Genomic DNA, 24,684 nt, shown 5'->3' with positions numbered 1-24,684 from the left:
CTGACCCACGGAGTGTCCTCATTTTCGTTGCTTCTTGGCCGCGTCTCTCTCGCACCTGCCCGCGTCCCCCACCCTCTCTCTGCCCTCCTCCCCCGCCCCCCGGCCCCCCCACGTGGTCGTCACAGTCCCGAATGCCCCCGTCTCTGGGCCGAGCCATGTGTCAGACCCCCTAAACTCCCTAGAAAGATATCTCACCTGCACAACTCCCTTGACCCACCCCCAGGTCACTCCCAGGCTGCCAGCCGGTGGCTGAACCACGGCTGCATTTGGGAAAACGAGGTCTCCACACCCGGGCGGAGCCCGAGCGCGGGAGACTGGTTGGAAGATGTGGTGGTAGTTGGGGGGAGGAGAGGTCCACCCCTCTCCAAACACCCCTGCCAGACGCCGAGATGCAGGAAGAGTTCTTGAGGTGGCCCAAGAGCTTTGGAAAGTGCAAGCGCAATGAGCGCCACCGCCCCGGGGAGTCCAGGCGCCCGGCGGGGAGTCGCGGGGACTGTCCCGAGGATTGCGGGTGAACGACCTCCCGCCCTGCCCTCCAGCTCCCCTCCTCCCAGCAGGCAGGAGCCGGACCGAGGGGGTCCCGCAGTAAGGCAGCACCCCGGACCCATCCAGAAACACGTCCTCGGTCCGGCAGACCCAACTTGAGTACCCCGACGACCCCCTTTTCCGCGTTCCTCTAGCTTAGGGGCTCCCTTGGCCCCCTTCCCAATAGGAAAACAAAACATTCCAGCCTCCTCTTCACTTCCCCGCCCAGGCCCATTCCTCAGCAGTGCCAGCGCGAGAGGAGTGCTCCGAAGTCGAGAGAGGGCTGGGGCAGGGAAAGCAGTTGGGATATTTAGAGTGGGAAATAGCAGAAGTAGGCACTCCTTGCGCACCCCGGGGCCCGGCACGCACCCACCCAAGCCTACCTCCGAGTCTACGTATTTGCCCCCAGACATGCTGGCCAGTGGCTGGATGAAGGCTCTGAGGAGATTTCACTGGACTGTGATTTAAGGGAACTGAGGAAGGAAGATCTTGTATTGTATGGGGGGAAAAAAAAGGCGCTGGCGGGGGGCGGTGGCTGGGAGGGAGCCTCCTGGCCGAAGGCCAAGAGTTTGTTCTGCTCGCGGTTGGCCAGGACGTGCGCTGCGCCGAGTCTAGGCACATCCCCAAGGTTCTGGCAGCAGAGGGCGGGGAGAGCCCGCAGGGAGCAAAGAGCAGTGAGAAAGCGTTTCGCCCAAGCTGGGCTGCTTACGCGGATATTTTAAACCTGGGGCAACATTTTCCCAGCTATGAACCACCGAGAGGAGTCCTCGGGAGAGCGAGTGTTTTCGCAGTGCATCATCCCGGGGCGGGTGGGGTGGGGGGAGTGGATAGAGCCGCCGCGCCTGCAGAGATGCCCAGTATGGGCACCCGAGCTTCAGAAAGAATTCTGCCCTGTTCTAAGCCGTTTCTTCTCATCGCCCACGTTCCATCGCTGCCTAAGACACAAGTATCTCCCTGTTTCGCAGAGGAAGGGATGAAAAATGGCCCGGAACCTTTAGGTGCATTTCACATCTAAACACAAGGAAGGAATTTGTGTGGGTGCTCTGTGTTGTGTGCTTTTGGTGACACTCAGTCGGTGCAGATGGAAACTTGGAGAAGCAGACATACAGAATTTAACGTTTCCCAGCCGCTTCTGAAATGTCTCACAAATGCTTTGAAATAAGAAATGAAAATGTTAACCTTTACTGATATTTTCTGGAACAAGGGAAATTCATGCCAACAGGTTATGCCATATTCACAAAATAAATAAAATATTTACAATTGTAGAAATATTTAATTGGAGCTTCAAATTTACCAGAGAAGATTTATTTTTTTAAAAATGTGCTTGGCTGTGAGTTAGAGAAGGCTTGACTTTTCTACTAATTGATTAGAATTAAAAAAAAAATGGTTAGCAATTAAAATATTTTATCTGTTCCTGAATTTGGGGCTTCTTTCTTCACTCTATTATAAAGCAGCACAAGACAAATTAAATAATAAGCAATCATTTTACATTTTGGTTATAATAAGTCAGGAAATTCACTATACAAAAATGGAAAGGGCATTTTACCTAAGGATCCATATGCAATCAAAAGTCAAATTATAACTTGAAATAAAACAGCTGGGAATATATCTGAAGGGGCACGATTTACATTAAAAATACTGGCAGTCTGTATATTGGAGCAGGGGCACAAAAGGAGGAGGAGAAAGTGAAATAGAGGACGGAACCCTTAGAGTGGATTACCTAGTTGGAGAGAAGACATGAAAATATAAAAGATCTATTAGGCTGTTGTTGATAGCAAAAAGGCAATGCAATTTTTGAAAAAAAGATCAGTTTCATTATATGGCAGAGAAAATGTCACAAATGTTGGCATGACTTGAATCATGCTGGCTAGTCATCATTAGAATACTAAAGAGCTTCCAAAAGTTGGATTTTCTTATTTTTATTTCTGCCAAATTTCATTTCTAAATTCTTTGAACAAATGGTGTGTTAACAAACATGGTATGCTATTAAAGGGTGGTGTCAGGTTCAATGTGTTGGGTAGTACCCAGTCTACCTCTACTGATTGCTGGAAGATTGCTGTTCATCTAATTCTTTCTTTGTAATTGTTGGCTGCAAAGCAGTTGGGGTTCTGTTGTATGGAAAAATGTGGAAACCATTTCCCATCTATTGTTATTCAGTCTTCAGCTGCTGATGAGTAATCTTGACTGTGAAAAAAAAAGTCAACAGGAACAGGGAGAAAGCATGTCCTGCATTCCAGCAAGGAATGGACTGTCTGGGGAGGCCTGTGAGTGAATGCTTAATTAGCACTCCAAAGAGGGAAAGCAGCCTCGCTGGAGAAGTCCACGACGAAGCCGAATCAGCAGCAGCACTCGGAATCATAATGATCAGTGAAGCGTTGTCATTGCCCGAATGAATTCCTAATGAGAGGAAAAACCACAACTCTTCATTAACCTACCTCAACGAGAAGCTGGCACCAAAGAGAAGCAGATCTTATTCTGGTTATAATAGCTGAACGGGAGGATTGGCTCCAATTTTACGAGAAATAAAGAAAAGATGAAGAACATTGTTAGCATAGGTACAAGATGTGAATTGACTAGGTGATGTAAAAATACACAGATAACTTTGATATCCGCACAGATAAGTTTAGGCTTGGAGGCAAGTTAATAACTTTCTCGAAATCATTTACTAAAAAACAGGTAAATGGCGACTCATTTGCCCTGTATTTTTTTTTAAGCAGCAGCCTTAACGGTCAGCTCGTGCATTATATGTTACCAAAATTATAGAGCTAAAAGGGACACACATCATCCAAACCAGCCATCTTAGAGATGAGGAAGCTGAAATCCAAATACATCAAAATGATTTGTTCTTGAGGAGTTTTGTGGGATATTGAAACATTTTAAAGTTGGTAAATAACTAGATCACCTGTTCAATTTATGGGACATGAGCTTCTTAAGTAGTCTGGTGAGGGCCTGTTCATGGCAAGATTGTGAGGCTGGTTGCCTAGTGTTCTCTCTCATCTTCTCTAGTCCCCTTAGCCCTGGCACAGCCTCCGCTTCCTGTCCCTACCACCCTAGGTCCTCTTCATACTCTCAGCCAGCTCCATCTAACTCCCACTCTAAGATTAGGCGTCTAAGGTTTGACCACTTATAATGATATCAAGGTTTTAAGAAGCAGGCATCTTTCCAACATTTCCCAACACTTGGAAGCCTGAGACTGCCCCAATGTGCCTTTGTTGATAAGTTTAGAAAAGGGAGTATAGCTTGGTTTGTAAAAGGGGTTATCACTTGGTGTGATACCAAGGAAAAAAAAAAAAATGTAATGGCAGAGCCACCCAGCAGTCATTCCAGACTTGGGTCACAGCTCTGCAGCTGTGCCTTAAGAGTCCTGCTGGCTAGTTGCTGGCTCACTGGGAGGTTGGGGGCCCTTAGGAGAAGGGCGAGAGGGGAGGGGGTGCATTTCAGAGCGTAACTATTTACATGCAAGTATATAAATGTCAATATTTTCACAATCTTTGTGTTCAGCTGAATATTTACCCTGTTTTTCACCATCATGACCTCACTACCTTCCCCTGTTCATCCCCATCTGACAAAGTCCCTTACGTCTTCTTCCCATACCTGCCATTTGTCCTTCCATAACTTCCATTTTATACATAGAAACGGCTTTCTAGAGGAAGAATTGTCTCATCATCTGATTTCTTCCTATCCCTGTTCTGGCTTGAAGGCCCCACTGGAATCTCCCTCGGTTTGGGTCTTTCCATTCTGAGTATTTTAAATGATTTTTTTCTAATTATTTTCTTAAAAAAATTAACATCTATTTCTACATTTAAAAAATCTTTCTGTCCAAGATGGCTGAGAAAATATTCTTTTTATACTGTTTCTTTAAGTTAGCTCCACTTTCTTTATTTGTAAAATGAAAAATATAATTGACATTTACCTAATAATGAACACCCACCATCAAGCTTGATCAAAAAATATCGTTTTGGGGCCGGCCCGGTGGCGCAAGCGGTTAAGTGCGCGCACTCCGCTGCTGCGGCCCGGGGTTCGGTGGTTCGGATCCCGGCGCGCACCGACGCACTGCTTGGCAAGCCATGCTGTGGCGGGTCCCATATAAAGTGGAGGAAGATGGGCACAGATGTTAGCCCAGGGCTGTCTTCCTCAGCAAAAGAAGAGGAGGATTGGCGGATGTTAGCACAGGGCTGATCTCCTCACACACACAAAAAAATATCGTTTTGCCTTATTTGCTTCAGATTTTTTGAAGTGGAAAACATTAAGTCTACTATTGAAGTCTCTTGTGGGATGTAAGTTTCTTTTTTTCTATAACTGAACTTAATTTCTTTTACAAATCCCCATTCCTTCAGGTGGCAGAATCTTCATGTCAGTCAATTCCTAGTTTCCTCCGTTTTGTTGGGCTTACATCTAAATTCCAGGGGCTTATGAATTGCCAAGGAATCTCAGGGTGCGTCTGTGGAGGAAAGTCTCTTCCTTACTGTGCGTCTTGGATCTGCTGCTAAATCCATCATCCTGTCTGTCCTCCGTTGCTGATTCATTCAGGAAACTGCTACACTGTCCTTCATGCTCATTCAGTATGATCCTTAGGGCTAGAGATACTTTTTACTACTTCCGTCCTTTTCTTGGGGCTCCGTGCAAGTCTAATGCATCTGAGTGGGCAGGCGGGATGCAGCGTCATGGAGCCTCGCACAGTGAGTGTGGTCTAGAGAGCAGAATAACTGCGACTCCAGGGAGTTGCTACCTCCACGGGCACTACCCAGAAACAGGAGGCACACGTATCTTTGCTCTTAGATCCGCCAATTGATCTGGACCTGTGGTAGGACACACATGCATCAAAAATTACTTTGCTCATTTTCCCAATTTCCTCTTCCTCGAGCAGGAAGCCTTGCTCATATATCACCCAACAATTTTTTTTATGCCCTGAATTCCTCTAGGACCAAGCCTTTTGAAATCAATAAAAACCTTATCTCTGCTTTTCTGCTGTAATAATCATTCCCTGGGCATGGGGGTGGGTAGGGTAGGGTAAGGCTCCTTGGGCATCCAGAACAGAACATCAGCAAACATTTCAAAAGTGTCACCATTCACCAGTTTTCTTTCTCCCTTCAACCAAATTCTGTCGAGATTTTGCCAGTAACGTCACTTAGGATCTATCTGGTATTTCTGAATTACAGCAAACCCTCAAATTCAAATTCCAAAGACATAATTTTAGAACTTCTACCAATATTTATATTTCATTGATAGCCTTAAGGCTTTTATCCTTCTAATTAACTCAAAATGTTGATAGTGGAATACTACATCTGGCCTTTAGCTTTCACTATGTCAGTTTACTTTATAATTTTCTTATCAAATCTTTCATTATTCAAGACCAGATCAATCTGACTGGTTACTTAATATGATTGAAATAATGTTAATTCTTGGGAAAACTTTTGAGTAGCAAACTTCGTGTCAAAAAGTACAATTCTTTTCGGTGTCCTAACTAAAATTGGTAAAAGCATAGTTATACTGAAGTAAAATCAGTGCAGATGAGGCTTTATGGCTATGTGTGAGTGCTATGACAATAGCTAATTAAAAGTGAAAGATGACGTGAACCGACGCTTTTTTTGTCATCACATATCCAACACAGATTTTAAAACTGAATTTTAGGGTGTGTCAATCAATTATTGCTACAATAATTTGGCACAAATAAACCACTACAAAACTCAGTGGCTCTGAGGAACAACCATTTATTCTCACAGATCTACGGGTTGAGTGGCTGGGGCTCAGCTGATCTAGGCTGGGCTGGCTAGGGCAGCTCTGCTTCTCACTACAAGTCTATGCTGGCTCTGCTCCATATGTCTCTCATCCTCCTTGGACCAGCAAGCTAGTTGGGGCAGGTTTTTCTCATGAGCCAAGAAGTAGCAGCTGCATAAGAGGACAAGGAAAAGTATGCAAGGCTCCTAAAAGCCTAGACTCGGAAATGGCACACTGTCACTTCTGCCCATTTCTGTTGGCCAAGGCAAGTCATGTGACCCAGCCCAAAGTCAAGGGCTGGGAAAGTAAATTCCATTAATGATGAGGCCATGGCAAGGATGTGAATGCAGGAAGGTATGAAGAACCCAAATCTACATCAAATGTGTTCGTCATTGGGGACTAGTGTTGGATTTCAGTTTTCCATGTTTTAATCTAATTTCTGAGATATATATACCCTTTTGCCATTTTTTATTTCATTCTCAGAAAGCTTTATATAGTGTATTAAAAATCTTCCCATTAAACAGTTGGTAACAAAAAAAAAAATCCCTTAATCTTAAATTAATTGCAAACTTCTATATGAAAATTCTCAAATATGATGCTTAACAGAGGACCTCGGAGAGAGGAACCCAGACAGGTCACAAGATAAATTCTCTTGCCTTAAATTAGAATGTGATTTTCAAGGCAGTTAACAATTTATCTTACTTTCAAAAAATTAGGCCATCATCTTGTTATCATTGTCATCACAATTATTACTGTTCTGGTAAGAACTAAATCTGATGAAACTTGTGATTTTCTTTGAACATGTAGCAAAATTTGTCTCTAAAAGTAGGTAGAAACTTACAGCCTTACTTTTTCTTTTATCTGTAAAATTTTTTTCTTTGAGGTATTTTCTTCCACAAATTACATTAAAAACAAAATCATAAAAACAGTCTGATTTGTCAGCTTAAAAGTAAATTTAAATATTGAGAAAATGCTGTGATAAGCAAACACAAATCGCATTGAGTTCTTTTTTATTTGTGCTTAAAGTCCATGCAAAATTCCAAAATTCCAATACATCATCTCATCGTGATGACATGTAAGAAATCAGAGTAACTGCCATGAAATTGGATGATCTACCTACCTTGACTATTTTAATAACTGAATTATAGTAGTGCTACCAAAATAATTGTTCTAGCATTCTTTAAATAGAGAAAGTCTTAGTCCAAACCGAGAGCCAATGCTAATATAATCAAGGGATAATGCATTCAGAAAGCATGAAATGAGAGGTAAATAAATATTTGGCTCATTTTTTCATCTAGGTAGGTTTATATTAATAATAAAAGTAATAATTCCAGTCTTACCTAATCCAAGACTGAAAATATTTAACATAAGGCTTGGGCATAGCAATATGCAGAAAAATTGAGGTCAAGTGGTGAACCAGATTACTACATTACATCTAGTTGAGAGAAGTCAAATATTCAGACATGTGGACAATGACTACATTTCCTCCTATTCAAGTGAAACAAAATTATGAGCACACTTTAGAAATACGGCAACTCCATAAATCTATCCAAAGTATGAATAACTCTTAGAAAACCTAATAGGACAACAAAATATAATATGATATGATATAATGTAATATAATATATATGAGATATTTGCCATTTTATAATATACTAGTAGAGTGTTTAAACAGCATATTAGAACATCACATATTTTATTTTAACAACAAATACCGTATGATTTCCTTCATTAAGTAGTAGATAGTGACAACAATGGACGGATACATAGGGACAGAGATTGGATTGGTGGTTGCCAGAGGGGAGGGGGAGGGAGGAGGGTGAAAGGGATAATTCGGTGCATGTGTGTGGTGATGGGTTGTAATTAGTATTTTGGTGGTGAACATGATGTGGTCCATGCAGAAATAGAAGTACAATGATGTACACCTGAAATTTTTACAATGTTATAAACCAATGTTACTGCAATAAACAAAAAATTTAAAAAAAAAAAAAAAAGATTAAAAAAAAAATAATCTTAAAATTCCATTTTAACTATAATGAAATGATAAAAAATGAAAATAACATTAGCCCCTAAATGCTACCAAAATTTAAAAGGAGATATAAACTTCCATATATATTTTTTTAAGTTAATGTAAATATTTAGGAGCAGTCCTCCACAAAAGCCCTTTGTTTTATAATCAACCCATCTGGGGTTTAAGTCAGAGCTCCATTATTTAACAAAGGAAACTCTCTTTCCTTTCGGCTCTTTCCCTAGTAAATAAACTATTTACCAGGAGTTGCTGTTACCTGGGGGAAATTTCTCTCTACAACCGCTCCCTTCAAGGCAATGATGCTTAATCATAAAGTATTTCACTCTTTAAAAAGTATGTATAAGTTCATATTGACCATTTGTTAAGTGGTTTGGTCTTTATAGGGAACTGTACTTTGTTATAATCATATGATGTTTGTTTTTTTTACTAATTCCAGAGAAAATCGGTGATTGCAACCTTAGCTTTTGTACGTACTAGACCATGGGCTTAATTCTGCACTGCTGGCTTTGCCTTCAATCAATTCAGGTTACATCAGAGGGAATGTGGATATGTTTTAAAACAGGTGTGGGGAACTATAGTTATGGGATGGACCATAGAATCTTTTCACAGGGCCAAACAAATGATCTCTCTGTCAGTTTCTTCTTTTCTCTCTCTGCAGCTACTTCATCTTCATCTCTCTCTGTGTCTTACTCAAGCTAATTACTAGGGCTTTGCTACTAAAAGTGTGGTCCAGGGACCTGCAGCATCAGCATCAGCATTGCCTGTGAGCTTGTTAGAAATCAGAATCTCAGGCCCAATTCCAGATTTACCAAATCCAAATCTGCATTTTCACAAGATCCCCAGATTTTTCATACGTACATTAAACTTTGAGAAGCAGTGATCTAGGGGAAACTTGAAACTGCACATTCTATGAAGTCATTTTAAAAGGCAGAAGTTATGCCAGCCAATACAACTCTCCTATATAAGAACCACGAATGAAGAAAACCCCCCACAAATACATGCATAAAAGAGCCTTTACATCATGGGAAGAGCGGTAGAACTGAAGCCTGGATGACTTACAGGGAATCCCAACTCCACAAGAGGAAGTAACATACTATTAAAGAAATATTTGTAAGCAAATTGAAGGAAGCATCATTTAAAGGGGAACCCTACAAGCTAAGCTGGCCAAGTTGCTTGCAGGGAACTGGCAGTTCTTTCCTTTTCTATAAACTGAAGGCTTCTTGGAATGTGAAATCAAAAATTACAAACTAGACACTAGCCAAGATGATTTTTTTTTGCTATGAAGGGGCCTGAGCTATATTAACTCTCTCATTATCCACATGCAAAAGGTATTGGCCCATCGCAAGAGTTGAGGCTGCACTGGCCTCTCAACTTTATGAGAAGACAGAGTAGTTCCTTAGGGACTGCTTTATTTTTTTTTTTAATTTTATTTATTTATTTTTCTCCCAAAGTCCCAGTAGACAGTTGTATGTCATAGTTGCACATCCTTCTAGTTGCTGTATGTGGGACGTGGCCTCAGCATGGCTGGAGAAGCAGTGCGTTGGTGCGCGCCGGGGATCCGAACCCCAGCCGCCGGCAGCGGAGCGCGCGCACTTAACCCCTAAGCCACAGAGCCAGCCCAGGGACTGCTTTAAAGTAGCCCAAACCTATCCTGTACCATGAAGCATTTCATGCTGGGCACAGTTCATTGCAGATTTTAAGACTGGGGGAGTCTTCCTTTGCAATTCTGAATATTTCTTTAATTCTAAGAATCATAAAATCATGGAAATCTTTACATGAATCCCTAGTTCATCGTGCAGCACAGAGCCTGCCTGCATTTGCTCTGTCCCAGATAGATTACTGCTCATCATTCCCAAAGTTCTTCTAGGAAAAATATTTTGCAATCTTCTTTTTGCCATTTCCACTTGTTTGAATGTATTTGTGATCACAATTCTTATTGTGTGTGCCTACAGTAATGAAATTATCACTTAAGAGAATTCCACTTAGGCTTCCTCTCTCAGAAAAAATAGTTTTAATAAAACTGTTCTTTGTACAATATTTTTCATGTTTCATGTGGCCCTTTAATCACCTCTAGAATAAATAATACTAACATCTCTGGCTCTTTTTCAGGGGTCTATTTCTAATTTTTAATCATCATAGGATCTTTCACTCTTCTAAATAAGATGTATATAAATAATTCAGTTGACTGCTTACTTTTTTCTTCTACGTGATAACAAATGATTTTTTATGTTTTATTCCCAATTCTTTGATCATGCCTGTCCCACACCCGTTCTACTCCCTGCATGGCCCCTGCACAGGGATCCCATGAAATTGATCTAATATGCTAGAGAATCTGTGGTGATTTTTATCTTGTTTATACTATCTAACCCTAAATAATGTGTGCTATTCCAGTGACTGCCTCAGCAAGGTCATATCTAGCCTGGAGGGGAAGGGCTGGTTGCATCTTATGTTTCTCTTTATATATTCCAGTCTCACGACTTCTCATTTTAAATATTGCTCCCTATTTTGATATCAATTAGTTTACTGCTGAGAGAGAATTTTGTGGGAGAAAATGTATGTAAAAAATATTTGCCATTGCAGATATGTTCATTTGGTGATTTATTTCGGTGCATTGTAGTTTACAAGGTTTCAAATTAAACTTTGTTAGATCATTTAAGACAAAGTTCTAAAGATATCAAGATCATATTGCGTGGTGCAGTTAGTTTTTCTTTGTCTCACAGGAAAGCACTGTAAACCTTCACCCTTGAAAGCCATCTAAAATACTAGTTCACTGGACTGGATGACAGTGGGGAAGATGAGAAAGAGGAAAGGAAGAGAAGAGTGGATGAATCTTATGCTAGCCATTGCCAATCCTGGGAAATGTAAAGTCTGTGTCATATGGTAGGGGGCCAATGTAACCATTATTGCAGAGCACAGACAGCATTACTATATTAGATGTGAATATAATGAAAAATTAGGGAAAAAAATGAGCATGGGGATCACAATGCTCATTATCACTATAGAAAAATGTTTATTAAATTTTTGTATGTGTGAAATAGAATACTATAATGTTCTATCATACCACTTAATGCCTTAGTAAAAATTACATATATATAACTTTTTACTGATATACACATATATACACAGAAATGCTGATAATGTGTAGAGAAACAATCACACATACACTGCTATTGCAATTACAAATTATAGAAACCTATTGAAAAGTAGTATGACAATATACAATCAAGCCATTAATATGCTTGTATACTGCAATCCAGTTTTTCTGCTTTTGAAAATTTATCATGAGAAATTATCCTCTAGGAGGAAAATAAATTTATTTATGGTTTTCCCTGGGATTTACAAGATAAAATAATTGCGAATAAGATTTCATAATATACTAAAAGGTGTACAAACTGACAAGAAATTTCCAACCAAATAAAGATACAAAATATGGCCTCTGTCTAGAAAAATATATGCTTGGTCTAAATAGACATTATTACTGCAATTATTAATATTTTATGTATTAAGATGTCCAGGAGAAATATCATCATTGTGCTTTTGATACATATTAAGGAAGTCTTTGTTAAAGATGTGAAATTTTATGAAATTTACAAAAGATAGGAATAATGGCACTTGAAAAATATTTGTCTGGCCTAAGCTGGAGTGTAGGGACTACAGCACAGATCATAAAGGGAAGGAAAGGGTGTGCCCAGAAAAGCAGGGTATAGGGCTGGGAGAGGGCTCAGGGATTAGAAGGGGGCAGAGTGAGGAGGGTACAGGGTACCCAGGTACCAGCTTGGGGCGAGCTCTCACCACTGGGGACTTGGAACTGACTCCTTTGATAGGAGGAAGGAAAAAGACGTACTTCTCAGAGTAGGAAAGGTGACATGACTGAATGATGAATGAAAAAGAAAATTTTGGCTGGAAAGGAGAATAAGTTATTAGAACAGCCATGCATACATGCTAGAAATAGCAAATCATCTCTATAGTGATTAAAAGCCTGGACTCTGGTATCAGATTCTCTTGGCTCAAATCCTGACTCCCAGTGTGATTTTGGGGAAATTCCTCACCTGCAGGGCCTCAGTTTCCTCATCTAAAAAATAGAGATGATAACAGAACTCACATCATAGGGTTATGGTTCAGATTAAATAAATGCCCAGCGGGTAATGAATGTTCAACAATGTAAATGTTATCGTTTGTACCAGAGATGAGAATTCTCCCACTGATAAAATGCATGAAGGATTCCAACCAGTTTCCTCCTCGGTAAAAGAAGCATGTTAATCCTTGCCACTTACTTGTCTCACTGGGAAATGGTGTGTTTATCCCTGCCACTTTCCCAATGACTCCTTGTTTCGCTGTCCCAGTTAGCCGAGCCAGCAGTTGGCTGGAACTGGTGTGCCACTCAGCTAGAGAAGCAGGTCCTGCTCACTGCCCTTCTCTCCCCTTTTGTTACTGGCAGGTGCTCGATGACAAGTAACTTGGAGGAAGGGAAAGAAAAGAATGCTCCAAAGATGACCTGTTGCTCCGATCTTCCTGATCCATTTATTTCTGGGAGAAATATTTGACCTTGGTTACGTGCTGTTTCCCACTCTGAGTCATCTCTCTTCCTTTCTCTCATCATTCCCCACCCCTACCTTTTCCTATAATGGCAAAATGACTTCTCCAGCCGTGCAGCCAAGCTGAGTGACCTAACACGTCCAAGTGCAGGCAGATAGGTGTCTCTGTCCTATTTTTGGATCATTGTTGAAGTGGTGTCCTCTGATTTCTCTGACTGCTGCGTGGTCTTCTTTATTTGCCACAGATACACTGCAGTAGTCAACAGCACAGAGAGGTGAGGTGGAAGAGAGACAGATGGCCACAAGTTGTAGTTCAGTTTTCATTTTGACTTTTGCTCTTCTGCACTGTCTTTAGGGCACATGATTCTAGCAGAGCCCTCATGCCTCCTCCCTGGGCCCTTTTCATTTAGTGAGACATAAGCAACTTTCCTTTATGGAAAAAAGAAAAGTCGTTAGCTGACTTCAACTCCCTCCACCCTTGTTCATTTTCCATTGTCTCCTTCACTAGGGGTTTGGGGCAGGGGTGTGAGGGGTGAAGAGTGTGAAATTGGAGCCTCCTGTGTTTTCCCTTTTCTGTGCTGACTTTCTCTTTGGTGGCGTGTCTTTTAATCAGTGTATGTTGCTTTCATATGGTGCTCAGTTCAAGGCCCTCATGCTTGGGTCCCCTTCTCAGATCGTTCACTCACACTGAAGTAATGGATGACTGCTAGTAGATTGAAATGTTACCCCACCCAAGGGTATCTTTCACTTAAACAAGAGTCAAGGTGTAAGGTTCCAATGGTGGCAGTTCAGATACAGTCTGAAGAAAGAAGCTGAAGAGTGGATAGAAAAATGATTTAAAAGTACAATAAAGGGGGGCCGGCGGTTGAGTGCTGGCGCTTCGCTGCTGGCGGCCTGGGTTTGGATCCCGGGCGCGCACCGATGCGCCGCTTGCCATGCTGAGGCTGTGTCCCACATACAGCAACTAGAAGGATGTGCAGCCATGACATACAACTATCTACTGGGGCTTTGGGGGAAAAAAATTAAACAAAAAAAAAGTACAATAAAGGGGGCCTTCTTTTGCTCATTTTGCTATTTGAGAGTGAACAGGGAGAGGAAATTGGGATGATTAAATTATGGAAGCCCAAATTATTTTTATTCCTAAAAAATGTAACCTGAATATGTAGCATATCCTAATCCCCTGCTTCCTCCTCCTTCAATTCCTGCCCTGTCTCCCTACACATATATACACCTAGAAGGAAGGAAATATACCAAATCCTGATAAATTGCATTAGTGGTGGTATTTTTTTCCTTGCGGCACTACCTAATACTCTTTTTTTTTTTTAGTTTCTTAAAGTAATGTGTAACCTTGTAAAAATTCTTTAAGCTCTTGTTATCTTAAATAAACATTCTAAGATGACAAAGTCGCAAGCTAAGGAAACGGAGCCATTACTTACATGATTTCTCCACAATGCTATTTAATTTGTCCTGGGATTCAAATGAGACAATGTATGGGACTGTGTTTTCTAAAATGTAAAACTCTATAAAAACAATCTTTTAATATTATAAATTTCAAAATGGGAACTAGGATAGTAAAAGAAATAGCAACATTCTAAAATACCAGAAAGTATGTTTCCTAACGAGTTTCTAAGTGCTAGTGTTTCCTACCCCTAAAAATGTGAAAATAAGTTTCCAATAAGAGAATTGAGAGTAAAGACAGGCATTACCTTGAAGGATGAAATACACCTGATATGCTTTACACTCATTTTAGTTTTCCCAACTTAATGATTTGTGAGAAAATGGTGACAAGGAAAATCTTATTAGAATCAGTACCTTTTAAACCCTTCTTGCAAACGAAGAAAATTATGAAGTCAAAATGTGATTCCCACCCCAGCTGTGCAATCATCCCAAGTTTTCTTCAATTATTTATTCACGTAGTCATTCATTCGGAAAATACTGACTGACCTTGCTAAGTGCTAGGCACCATTTCAGAATCCCAGTAACCAAAGATGAACTCAAGTTTTTGGTTCTCAAAGACCTAACTAGCAGTCCAGATGGTTAGTTAACATGGTTGGTTTTACCATGTGGTAAGTGATAACAGGAGTTTGCACAAGATTTTATATGAAGATAGTGAAAGCCTTGTATACATTGCTCAAGAAGCTGGATTTTTATTCTAAGGACAATCACACACAAGCTATAGTTTTACTATTGCTTACATACATGGGAGTCTTGATGGGATCACTTTTTTTTGAAGGGGAAGATGGACTGGAGAAGATCACAGTGAAGGCTGGGAGTGAGGCCAGTTAGGAGGCTGTGGCAACCAACCAGGCAAAAGATGAGGATGGTGATGATTATGGTGGTATAGTAGTGATTCTGGTAGAAAAACCTTCAACTAAAATACATTTTAATTAATTTAAAATATAGAGTAACATACTATTTTTGGAGAAAATGTCACAATAATAAACATTCAGAATTGTTAGAAATTTGGAATCCTTGTCATGAAGAATCAAAGCCACATACACAGTCTCACAATCAACCGAGTAGTGAAAAGCGAATGCATTAATTATTGTATTTATAGCACATCAGCCCTCCAATTGATAGAAAATTCATGACTTTTAAAAATTCCTAGTCAAACAGCTAGACTGGTTTGCGTATACATAGCCAAGTCTTTATCCTACTGAAGTCACAGAAAAAAATGAGATGGGAAGCTCCTGAGAGATCCTTTAGTCTAATCCTTTCATTAAAGATAAAAACTGAGGGGCTGGCCCCGTGGCTTAGCAGTTAAGTGCACGTGCTCCACTGCTGGCGGCCGGGTTTGATCCCGGGCGCGCACCGACACACTGCTTCTCCGGCCATGCTGAGGCGGCGTCCCACATACAGCAACTAGAAGGATGTGCAGCTATGACATACAACTATCTACTGGGGATTTGGGGGAAAATAAATAAATAAATAAAATTATTAAAAAAAAAAAAAAGATAAAAACTGAGACCCTGAGACGAAACTATTTGTAGGAGGTGACACACCTCAGTCATGGCAGTGCTGAGACTGGAATCCAGACGCTTGACCTGGAGGGCAGGGCTCTTTTCACTACCATCCAACAGCTTCTCAAGAAAGGCATCTAAATAAATTAACGAGATGTGGATGACTATTCAAAAATGGAAATTTTTAAGTTCTTTGAAACTATAAAGAACATTTTAAAAAGCCAAACACCTGCTTTATTATTAGAGGTTGGTCATTTTTCAAGATAACTGACAACAAGGAAATGTATGCCAATATCAGCAACTACTCTTCACATACTTACTTTCCAAAAATAATTTTGAACTCTAGTCTGGCTTCATGGTACCCATATCCAAGTACATGTGATTTATATTGTTTCACTTTCTTATTAAAAAAATTGAAAACAGAAATACCACTTTATTTAGGATTAGCAAGAGACTTTATATCATGAAGATGATGAAGTATGGTGGGTTTGCGAACAAGCTATTCCATACTATTCATCAAATGATAGAAAAATTTATAGGGAACCTCTTTAAGTGCTGGGAAAACAAAGAATTAAATTACCAATCTCATCATTTTTCACGAAAACGCTCCTGAATAAGCAATAACATATATTTTCATTTATTATGAGTTTTTAATAAAGTAAAACTTAGTTTAAAGAGGTTCTTTATTGATCAGATTGATATCTAACGTAATAAAAGCAATGAACACAGTTTATGGGTTTTTAGAAAGTTTATTACAGATACTGGGAAAGTCTCATCATCTACCTCACCCCCATCCCCAACTAAAAGAACCAACATGTTTGCACATGAAACCTAGATCCACCTGGTACAAAAATTCGGTCTTCTAAATAAAATGGTTAATGGCAAATCTCAATAAAAATTCATTTTGAAAATAATCAATGCTATTCAGAAATAGGGAAATCATATGTATCACTTGTTAAAAGTTAACAGGTTTTGTTATATGACTGTGTGCATATATTTTGGCTTTAAAACTTGCCAATATCTATTTGAAAAGATAGAAGCTCATGATTTATTTAAATAGGTATTTTATTAATCAAATACTTTTGGCCAACCAACATATCCAAATACATTTTAAAAACACTTTAAATACAAGGTATAAGTATAAAGTCATGAGACTGATTGACCTTTTTAACTAACATAAAATCTATACAGTCAAATGAGTGGTAGTGCTCTCCGGTAGTAATCCTGAGTCTTTTCTAAGGATGCTACAACGGCCTAAGGCAGTTTTGAAAAGTCTCTTTTGTAGCTACCTTCAAAAGGAAATGAGTTTCATAATTTAATCATTAGTTTGCTTTAGTCCCCAATAGCATTCCAGTTCTATCATCCTTTATATTCACCCATCCTGGCAATTTGGATAAATAAGATTTGTCATCTATGAAGATATTCAAAGGAATGTTAATTCAGGTTCTGATAGTAATTCTGAAACTTGAGCATTTACAAACTTTTTTTTTTTTTTGTGAGGAAGATCAGCCCTGAGCTAACATCCATGCTAATCCACCTCTTTTTGCTGAGGAAGACCGGCTCTGAGCTAACATCTATTGCCAATCCTCCTCCTTTTTTTCCCCCAAAGCCCCAGTAGATAGTTGTATGTCATAGCTGCACATCCTTCTAGTTGCTGCATGTGGGACGCGGCCTCAGCATGGCCAGAGAAGCGGTGCGTTGCTGCGCACCGGGGATCCGAACCCGGGCCGCCAGTAGCAGAGCGCACGCACTTAACCGTTAAGCCACGGGGCCAGCCTGCATTTACACACTTTTAAGATGTGTAAATTAAAGTAACCACTTATATCACAGATATCTTTTGTACATGCCTATCATTTTGGAATAGAGATTTTTTTAAAAAACAGTGACTCATAACATTGAAATAGGACTCTACAGGTCAAAAATGATAAGAATAATTTTACACTGTGTAACAAAACCTGTATTAGACAACTCAGTAGCAGGGACTCAACAAGTTGACAACTCTCCTGTAAGTTTCTCTCCATGAATCACTGTAGTTGAAATCATATTTAAGTGTCAGAAATAGCCTTTATTATAAAATGTTATTAAATAGCACCAGTATTACTTGAAGGTAAAGTGAAACACTAATAGGATTGCAGAATATAGGTTTCATTTCTAACTACAAGAGAGAAAGAACTACAATTAAATTTGGCTTATTTTAAGATCACAGCCAGATAAACATCAACCATAAAACATTTCAGGATTTTGCTTGAAAAAGGTAGAAAGAAAAGCCTTGTATATCATTCTTTTACATTCTATTCCCAAAATAGATATATATGCTTACATAATCAAGACAGTGCAATCTCATCAATGAAGTTCTTCACGGCAGATATATTTTCTCATTCTATATATTAGTTTGACAAGATAACAAATATAATAAAAGTGCTTGAAAGCAATCTGATTAGAGCAACATTTACATTAAGTACAAAATATACAGTAAAATGAAACATCTCATTAAATAGGCTTGTAGGTTAACAATACCTTATTTAAAGGAATACATTTTCATGAATCTATTTTCACATTTGTTTTGTATACTTGATAGCCCCTATCACCACTGTATGTTTGTGTTACTGCAATTTCTAGGATATCCGTATATCTTATCTCTAAGTATTCCCATGACTTTATCTGTAAAGGTAATTTTAAAAGTATTACTTCCAGAGGAAAAAAAAATAAGAAATCCCATATTTTTATGAGCAGTTGTGCACAAAACTGTTGTAGCATTTGAGAGAAATGTCCCTTGATCCTTATAAATTCATCATTATAATAGGCATACTTTTGTACTAAAGCAAAATAAAGTGTTGCCTTTAAAATTAAGTGTTGCCAACCTACTGTACAATTCCGGTTATAAAGTTAGATATGAAATACTTGGCTATTAATTAGAAAAGCATTATTTGAAAAGATCTGCCAATAAACATTTCTAAGTGTGATTGCCAATCTTAATAGTTTTCTTAATTAGAACAGTTGGGGAATGAACAGAACAGTAGTGCTTTTATGTTATAACAACAAAGAAGTATTACAGTATCTAAATCTCCAGACCTGGGGTCCAAGTGTTCAGTCGTGGCTCAGTTGTAAGCTGACAGAAGAGAAGATGCGTCCCACGCTTGTACACAATGGGGCAATGACAACATCTGTCACACTCTTCCATATTGTCTGCACTGAAGGCAGGACCATCAGGCAGGTCTTTACAAAAGGCATTATAATCCTAGAATGGAGGAAGAGAGATGTGTGTGGATTATTAGTGTTACCAAATAAGGCCACTGACTCTCACACATGCATGAAAAGATATAATAATGGCCTAATTCACCTAAATTTGGTTGAACATTTGAAACAAACAAATGAACAGTGATCCACATAGTGGTAAGATGCAGAGAAGGTGTTGCTTAAAAAAATAAACACACAGGTAGATGATAAACACTAATACTCTTTCTATTGGTGGCATGCTATCTGAAAAAGTAAACCAAAAAATAAACCAAACGGTAAATTTATCTACCTGATCTCTGCCCCTAAATATTAACCTGCTTAACTCTCCATATTTCCCCGAGCTTCTACTCCCTGGTAGCTTTTCCTATCACCTCATTCCACTTTCCTCCCCACTGGACCAGGCTGGGCTGGATACTCCTTTTTTGTGCTTCTAAAGTAATAAAGCAAACTTCTTAATCCTCAAATTTACCAAAAGGTATCACAAAGAGATGCTTATATTTCTGTCTTCCCTATTAGAATGTAAGCTTGTTAAATGAGGACATCCTTGATCCTTAGTAAGCGTTTGAGCTGAAGTGAATTTGGCATTCTGTTATGCTTTATATTATTAATTTTTCATAGTAATTACATACACTGAAAAGGGCTGTGTGGTATAGTTAAAAGAGCCCTGCAATTATGTCAGAACTCTTAGACAAGAAAAACTAGACTATTCTGAAATTATTTTTTCTGTATGTATTTTCTGTATGAAATTATTTTTCTTAAGATAACTGCATATCCTCATATTACTCAGGCTGGTTAATTTTCTATGTAATCCTCTGAATAATGTTGTCTGTTGTAGTAGTCCCCTTTGAGCACAAAACTATTTGTGAATTCTCAGGCATTGCTGGCGGCCTTAATGGAATTTTTATTATTACCTGGGTGGGCACAAGGAAGTAAGCTTGATTTTCTTGGTTTGCTATTAAAATGTGACTTAAATAAAGGTCTGTTATACTTAGCCCAAAGTGAAGGGAAGATCAGGCAACTGTCTGATTGATTGAGCTATTTTTAGGATACTGAATTATTCATATTGACTGTCTACACAAATTATATTTATCGTGTTTTGTTCCAAGTGCTAAAGACTGGAAGCAATTTTTTAAGAAAATTAATTACTAGGTGTTTCAGAGCTAAATAGTTGAATAGAAACCTGAATGATGACAATTTTTGACTTCTTATCCCATTATGTTTCTCACTTGATATGTGGCCTTGGGCAAATCACTACAAATTAAAATAAGAATGGGAAATTGTACAGACTAGCTAGCAGGATTAATACTTATCATGCACCATTGAACTGTCCTATGATGCCGTCATTATAATGAATAATAAATAGAACTATTTTGAAGTCAGAATATATAATGATAACAATCATAACAATCTCAAATTGACATACTACAAGACTGAAGTTTAGATCAGAAAGCTTCCTAACCAAATCTGCTTCACCCAGAATATAATGCACTTTCCACTCTTCCTTAGGCTAAGAAATTTTCTATTCCCATAACTCCTTAGATTTCCATGTCCTAAGAGAGAAGTAAGCACAGAACAAAAGTGCATTTTCCAGTTCAGCATAGTGTGGTTGACCACATTTGAGAACTTCAGTTCATAGTATGTGATGAACTCTTTAATTTTATTTTCTTTAAGTTGTTCTCTCACTTTATTCTCTCACAGATTTTCCAATTATCCTCTGACATCAAATTTAAATTGTGTTCTCAACATCCCAAATAGTTTCCCTTCTGAAACTCCAGGCAATTTAGAGTGACCTAAAACTTGGTTGAGGCCCAGTGTGGCCAACCAAACACTTCTTAAATAAATCTTATAATTTATAAGATTACATATTCCTCCATTGGATAATAAAGCCCTAAGGACATAGGTTTTTATTTGTATCAACTATAGTGTCATGTAGATTGCACTGTCATAGCAATTTGCTGTATTAAAAGCATCTTCTAGAAAAGAGATTGCTACTACTGCGTTTCTATCAGTTGGACCATCTATTTGAATTGCATCCCAGGAGAAACAAGGGGTAAGGGAACTCCAGCCACATTTCTTTGGTATGATCCACTTATTCCCAATAATCTGCAGTTGCCAAACGGCGGCTATCTCAATCTGACCGGGTATGGAATCAAACCAATTCACTGGTTCCTAATACCCTGTACTTCTAGCCTAGGATTCAACATCATCAGACTGAGTTCTGGGTTTTTGTTGTTGTTATTTGTTTACAGAATCTAAAATCAGATCCGTTGTGATGATGCAATGTGGTTCAAAGATCTATTATTGCGTATTTTCATAGCTTTGGTCACCAACTTCTTGGTAAAACAATAAACACCCCCAACCCGTGCCAAAAAAAGAAAGAAAGAAGGAAGCTTACTCAAATGTCTTTGTTCTTCTATAAGGCCTCTCCTTAATCTGGTCTTATCGTGTCATGGGAATGTAATCTATTAACGATAAATCTCTTTTATCAAGGTATAAACTAACTTTTAAGCATTTTTTTTGAAGTTACTCTTCTACTTGCAATCATAGCTGCCTGATGACAAATATATAATGGTTAAATATTAATGTCTCACATGAATGTAATTTGAAAAACAAGCCCAAGTTAAATAATACATTTTATGTGGCTAAAAAAGAAGTGGTTTGATGATTCACCATTGGAAGCACTACACAAAAAAAAAGCCTCCAATTCTTAGGAAAGCCAGGTGGAGAGAAGCATCATTTGGTTAATTGTAGTTTTACTTATATCTTTCCACCATTTAGTAAATGACACCTTTTTTGTTTTTAATTCTTCCACAAGTGCTTTAGGAAAGCCTAGCTTTGTTGACTATAAATATGGCACTCTATATTTCCAAATAGCTTCATAGCCAACATTTCACAACATGCTATGTGGTCACTCTGTTTTTCACACTTGAAAGTGAGAAAACTGCATAGAGGTTAGATGACTGGTTTTAGTTAATGAGGAATCCAAAATTTTATGTATTGACTTAGGCATCTTTTAAAAAATCCATGTGCTAATGTCAGAATATGAGCTAACTATACATCTGGCCTTTGTGGGTCTGCTCATGTATCAAGAAAAAGATTTTCATTCTTCTGGCAGTCTTTTGGCACTTTCAACATAGTTTAGTTGTTTACAATCTTTAGTGATCAAATTAAATCGATGTTCATTGTTTATCCTTTACTTATTTGGTGAATTTTTACGTATCCTTTAAAAGCATCTTTAGATTCTTTTCTCTCTGCAAAGCGTTCCCTGTGCCTCCTTGCTCCCCGACAGATTTAACTGAGTTTTCCTCAGCATCCAGCTCTATACCTAGCCCTCAGCATCCAGCTCTGTACCTAGCCAGCTGCCCTGATGTGTTGTAAGTAGTAAGCTAAAGGCAGACCCTACATCTTATTCTTCCTGGGTGCATGCCCAGCACAAACTAAGCACTCAATCAAATTTCTTAGTTGAACTAGCTAGCTGGCTAACTGCCTAAGAAATTGATTCAGATGGTAAAGGGGATGGAGAATAATCTCATAACTTCTAACAATGAGCACAGCATGTGTCAGGGTGGGGCAATACCATATAAAGTGATTAAGAAAGACATGGAGGCACCTGGGGTTATACATTTTATCAGGACTGCCCTAAAACACAAGCTCGGCAACTATTTCGATACTGGGGATGATCTGAATGTTCTTCCTCTCAGAATAAAGTGGATATCTTTAAAAAAAAAAAAACAAACTTCTTGGTAAAATATAACATTTTCCTTTAAACTTTTTTTAATGCTTAGAAATGTTCTCCAAAGCTTTATGATGCATTTTGAGTGTGAATAAAGTTAGTGAAAACATCCTATCAATGTCCAGTAGGTTTCTACATTTATTTTCTCTTTAACTAGATGCCACTCTCATTCATATCTTATAGGTGAAAAAGTAATTTGGAGTCCTTCTCATTGCATTATCCTGCAGTTGAGTTTTCATTCATTTGTGCTGGGAGCCCCTCACTTGAATTGCACACACCTCCCATCTCCACTGGTCTCATCTTTGCCATTTGCCAGTGGCAGGACTGGAGCAGCCCCTCGATAGCACTGCTTAACCTGGTCTGACTATCCAACAATATCTCACCGGCATTCTGCTCAGAGATAATTTTTGTTTTACCCCAAGCACAGGTGGTGACTGAAGAAAAGGTGATGAAAGAAATAAGAGCCCTGCCCACAACCAGAGGCACAAGTCATAACATGGCCCTACAAGACAGCAGGAAGAATGGCCTCCAGGTCTCCACCTCCACAGTCAGCTGGGCCTCAGCATCTCAAGGAAAATCACACTGGAGGACAGAGGGACCTTCCTTCTTCTGTTTAAACTCCTAACCCAACCTACGATTCTAAAGAAAGCACACTGCTTTTCAAGGCCTCCAGGTTCTTGCTACTGCGTCGGGAGCTAATGGGCATTCTTCCCCCAGCAAGCCGGTCTGGAAGAGGGGAGGGCAGAGGCAGGTGGCAAAGAACATTACTACATTTCAGAAAGTGGGTCCACCCCAGTGTACCCCTTCTCACCAGATGTGCAGACAGCTGAGGGTGGCAAAGAGAATTCCCGCAACGAAGGCCAGGGGGATAGCAAGGAACACCGTCAGGAACTTGTAGATCACGTATTTGCTGATTTCAAAGAGGGCATGACTGCAGATCCACACTTTGTCAAAGGAGTGCGTAGACACCGGCTCTGCGATCACATCCTCGAAGCCCACCTGCGGAGACAAGACTCAGGGATCCCGAACTGTTGCCCAATCTGCCGCCCGGGAACCAGGAGCGCTCGAGGTGGGAGAAGCAGGAAGGAAGGACTTGGCTGGGGTGCCCCACCTTCTCTTAGGGTCACCGTGGGCGCACAGGAATTTGGCTAAGAATCCCTGGCTACGCAGGCGGCCCCGCGGCGGGTGGATTCCGGCTCCCGAACCCCGCGGGGTTGACCTAGTGGCGACGGTGGAGGCTGGGGTCAGCGCGGGGGTAGTGGGGCACCCGCACCCCCAGGCCATGGCGGGGGCTTGGGCCAGCCTCAGGCCCAGGTTACGGCCCGCCCCGGGCTTCACCTTGAGATGCGAGTTGAGCCGGTGGGGATCCCGGTCGAGGCCCGAGTCCGCAAACTTCTCGGGGTCGGCGTAGTCGACGCCGCTATGGCGGCTGTAGGATTCGTCGTCCAGGAAGAGCTGGACGTCCGCCTTCTCGGTCTCCAGCCCCATCGCGGCGCTCGATGCGCGGCGGCTGCAGCCCGGCTGGCGCGGCGCGGCTCCGGGTTCGCGCGGCCTCCCCTTCCCGTCGCGCCCGGCCCCGCCCCGCCTCGCCTCGCCCCGCGCGGCCCGGACGGAGGCCGCTTCCCGCTGCCGGCTCCGGCTCGCGGCCCGGGACCGGCCCGAGCCCCGCCCCGCGCCCGCCAGGGGGCGGGGGCCGGACTCAGCCCGCGACGCGGCTCTAGCGCCGCGCGCTCCGCCGCCCTTCCCTGGCCGGGTCCCCGTCTGCCCCCCGGCCGGGAGCGCAGGGAATCGTCCCAATTAGGCACATCCCGGCTCTGCTCAGGCGGGGGAGACCTGCCCCTGGATGAGGACCCGCATTCCGCCCAAGAGGGACCGGAGGGCTCCCTCTTTGGTCACATCACTAGACACCCAGAACTGTGATGCATAAGAGCTGGCGGGTTGACCCAG

At 40.5% G+C, this 24,684-nt stretch overlaps 2 protein-coding genes across 3 annotated transcripts in view; both read right to left on the bottom strand.

Moving 5' to 3' along the window:
- Nucleotides 1–1,077, bottom strand: part of CAV1 (caveolin 1) — a 33,580-nt gene extending 32,503 nt beyond the window's left edge. The window contains exon 1 of one of the 2 annotated variants that reach the window (XM_004418778.3): nt 909–1,077. In XM_004418778.3, coding sequence (XP_004418835.1) covers nt 909–938 — 30 coding nt within the window. In that variant the 5' untranslated portion in view covers nt 939–1,077. Of the gene's footprint in view, nt 1–195; nt 373–908 lie in introns of those variants that run through there. The other variant, XM_087429913.1, reaches the window with a different exon arrangement.
- A 1,177-nt stretch (nt 1,078–2,254) lies between these two features.
- On the bottom strand, nt 2,255–24,369 carry CAV2 (caveolin 2). Its single transcript, XM_004418782.3, has 4 exons — nt 24,076–24,369; nt 23,549–23,736; nt 18,840–19,005; nt 2,255–2,922 (listed from the first exon to the last, which is right to left on the bottom strand). Exons 1-3 carry the CDS (start codon nt 24,223–24,225, stop codon nt 18,855–18,857), a joined length of 489 nt encoding a protein of 162 aa, XP_004418839.1. The 5' UTR covers nt 24,226–24,369; the 3' UTR covers nt 2,255–2,922; nt 18,840–18,854.
- Nucleotides 24,370–24,684: the final 315 nt, after the last annotated feature.

Source organism: Ceratotherium simum, chromosome 1 (assembly GCF_057802395.1).
Source record: "Ceratotherium simum simum isolate JZ-2026a chromosome 1, ASM5780239v1, whole genome shotgun sequence".
Classification (NCBI taxonomy): domain Eukaryota; kingdom Metazoa; phylum Chordata; class Mammalia; order Perissodactyla; family Rhinocerotidae; genus Ceratotherium; species Ceratotherium simum.
The sequence above is the reverse complement of the archived record's forward strand: the minus strand, read 5'-3'. Positions and strand labels throughout refer to the sequence as shown.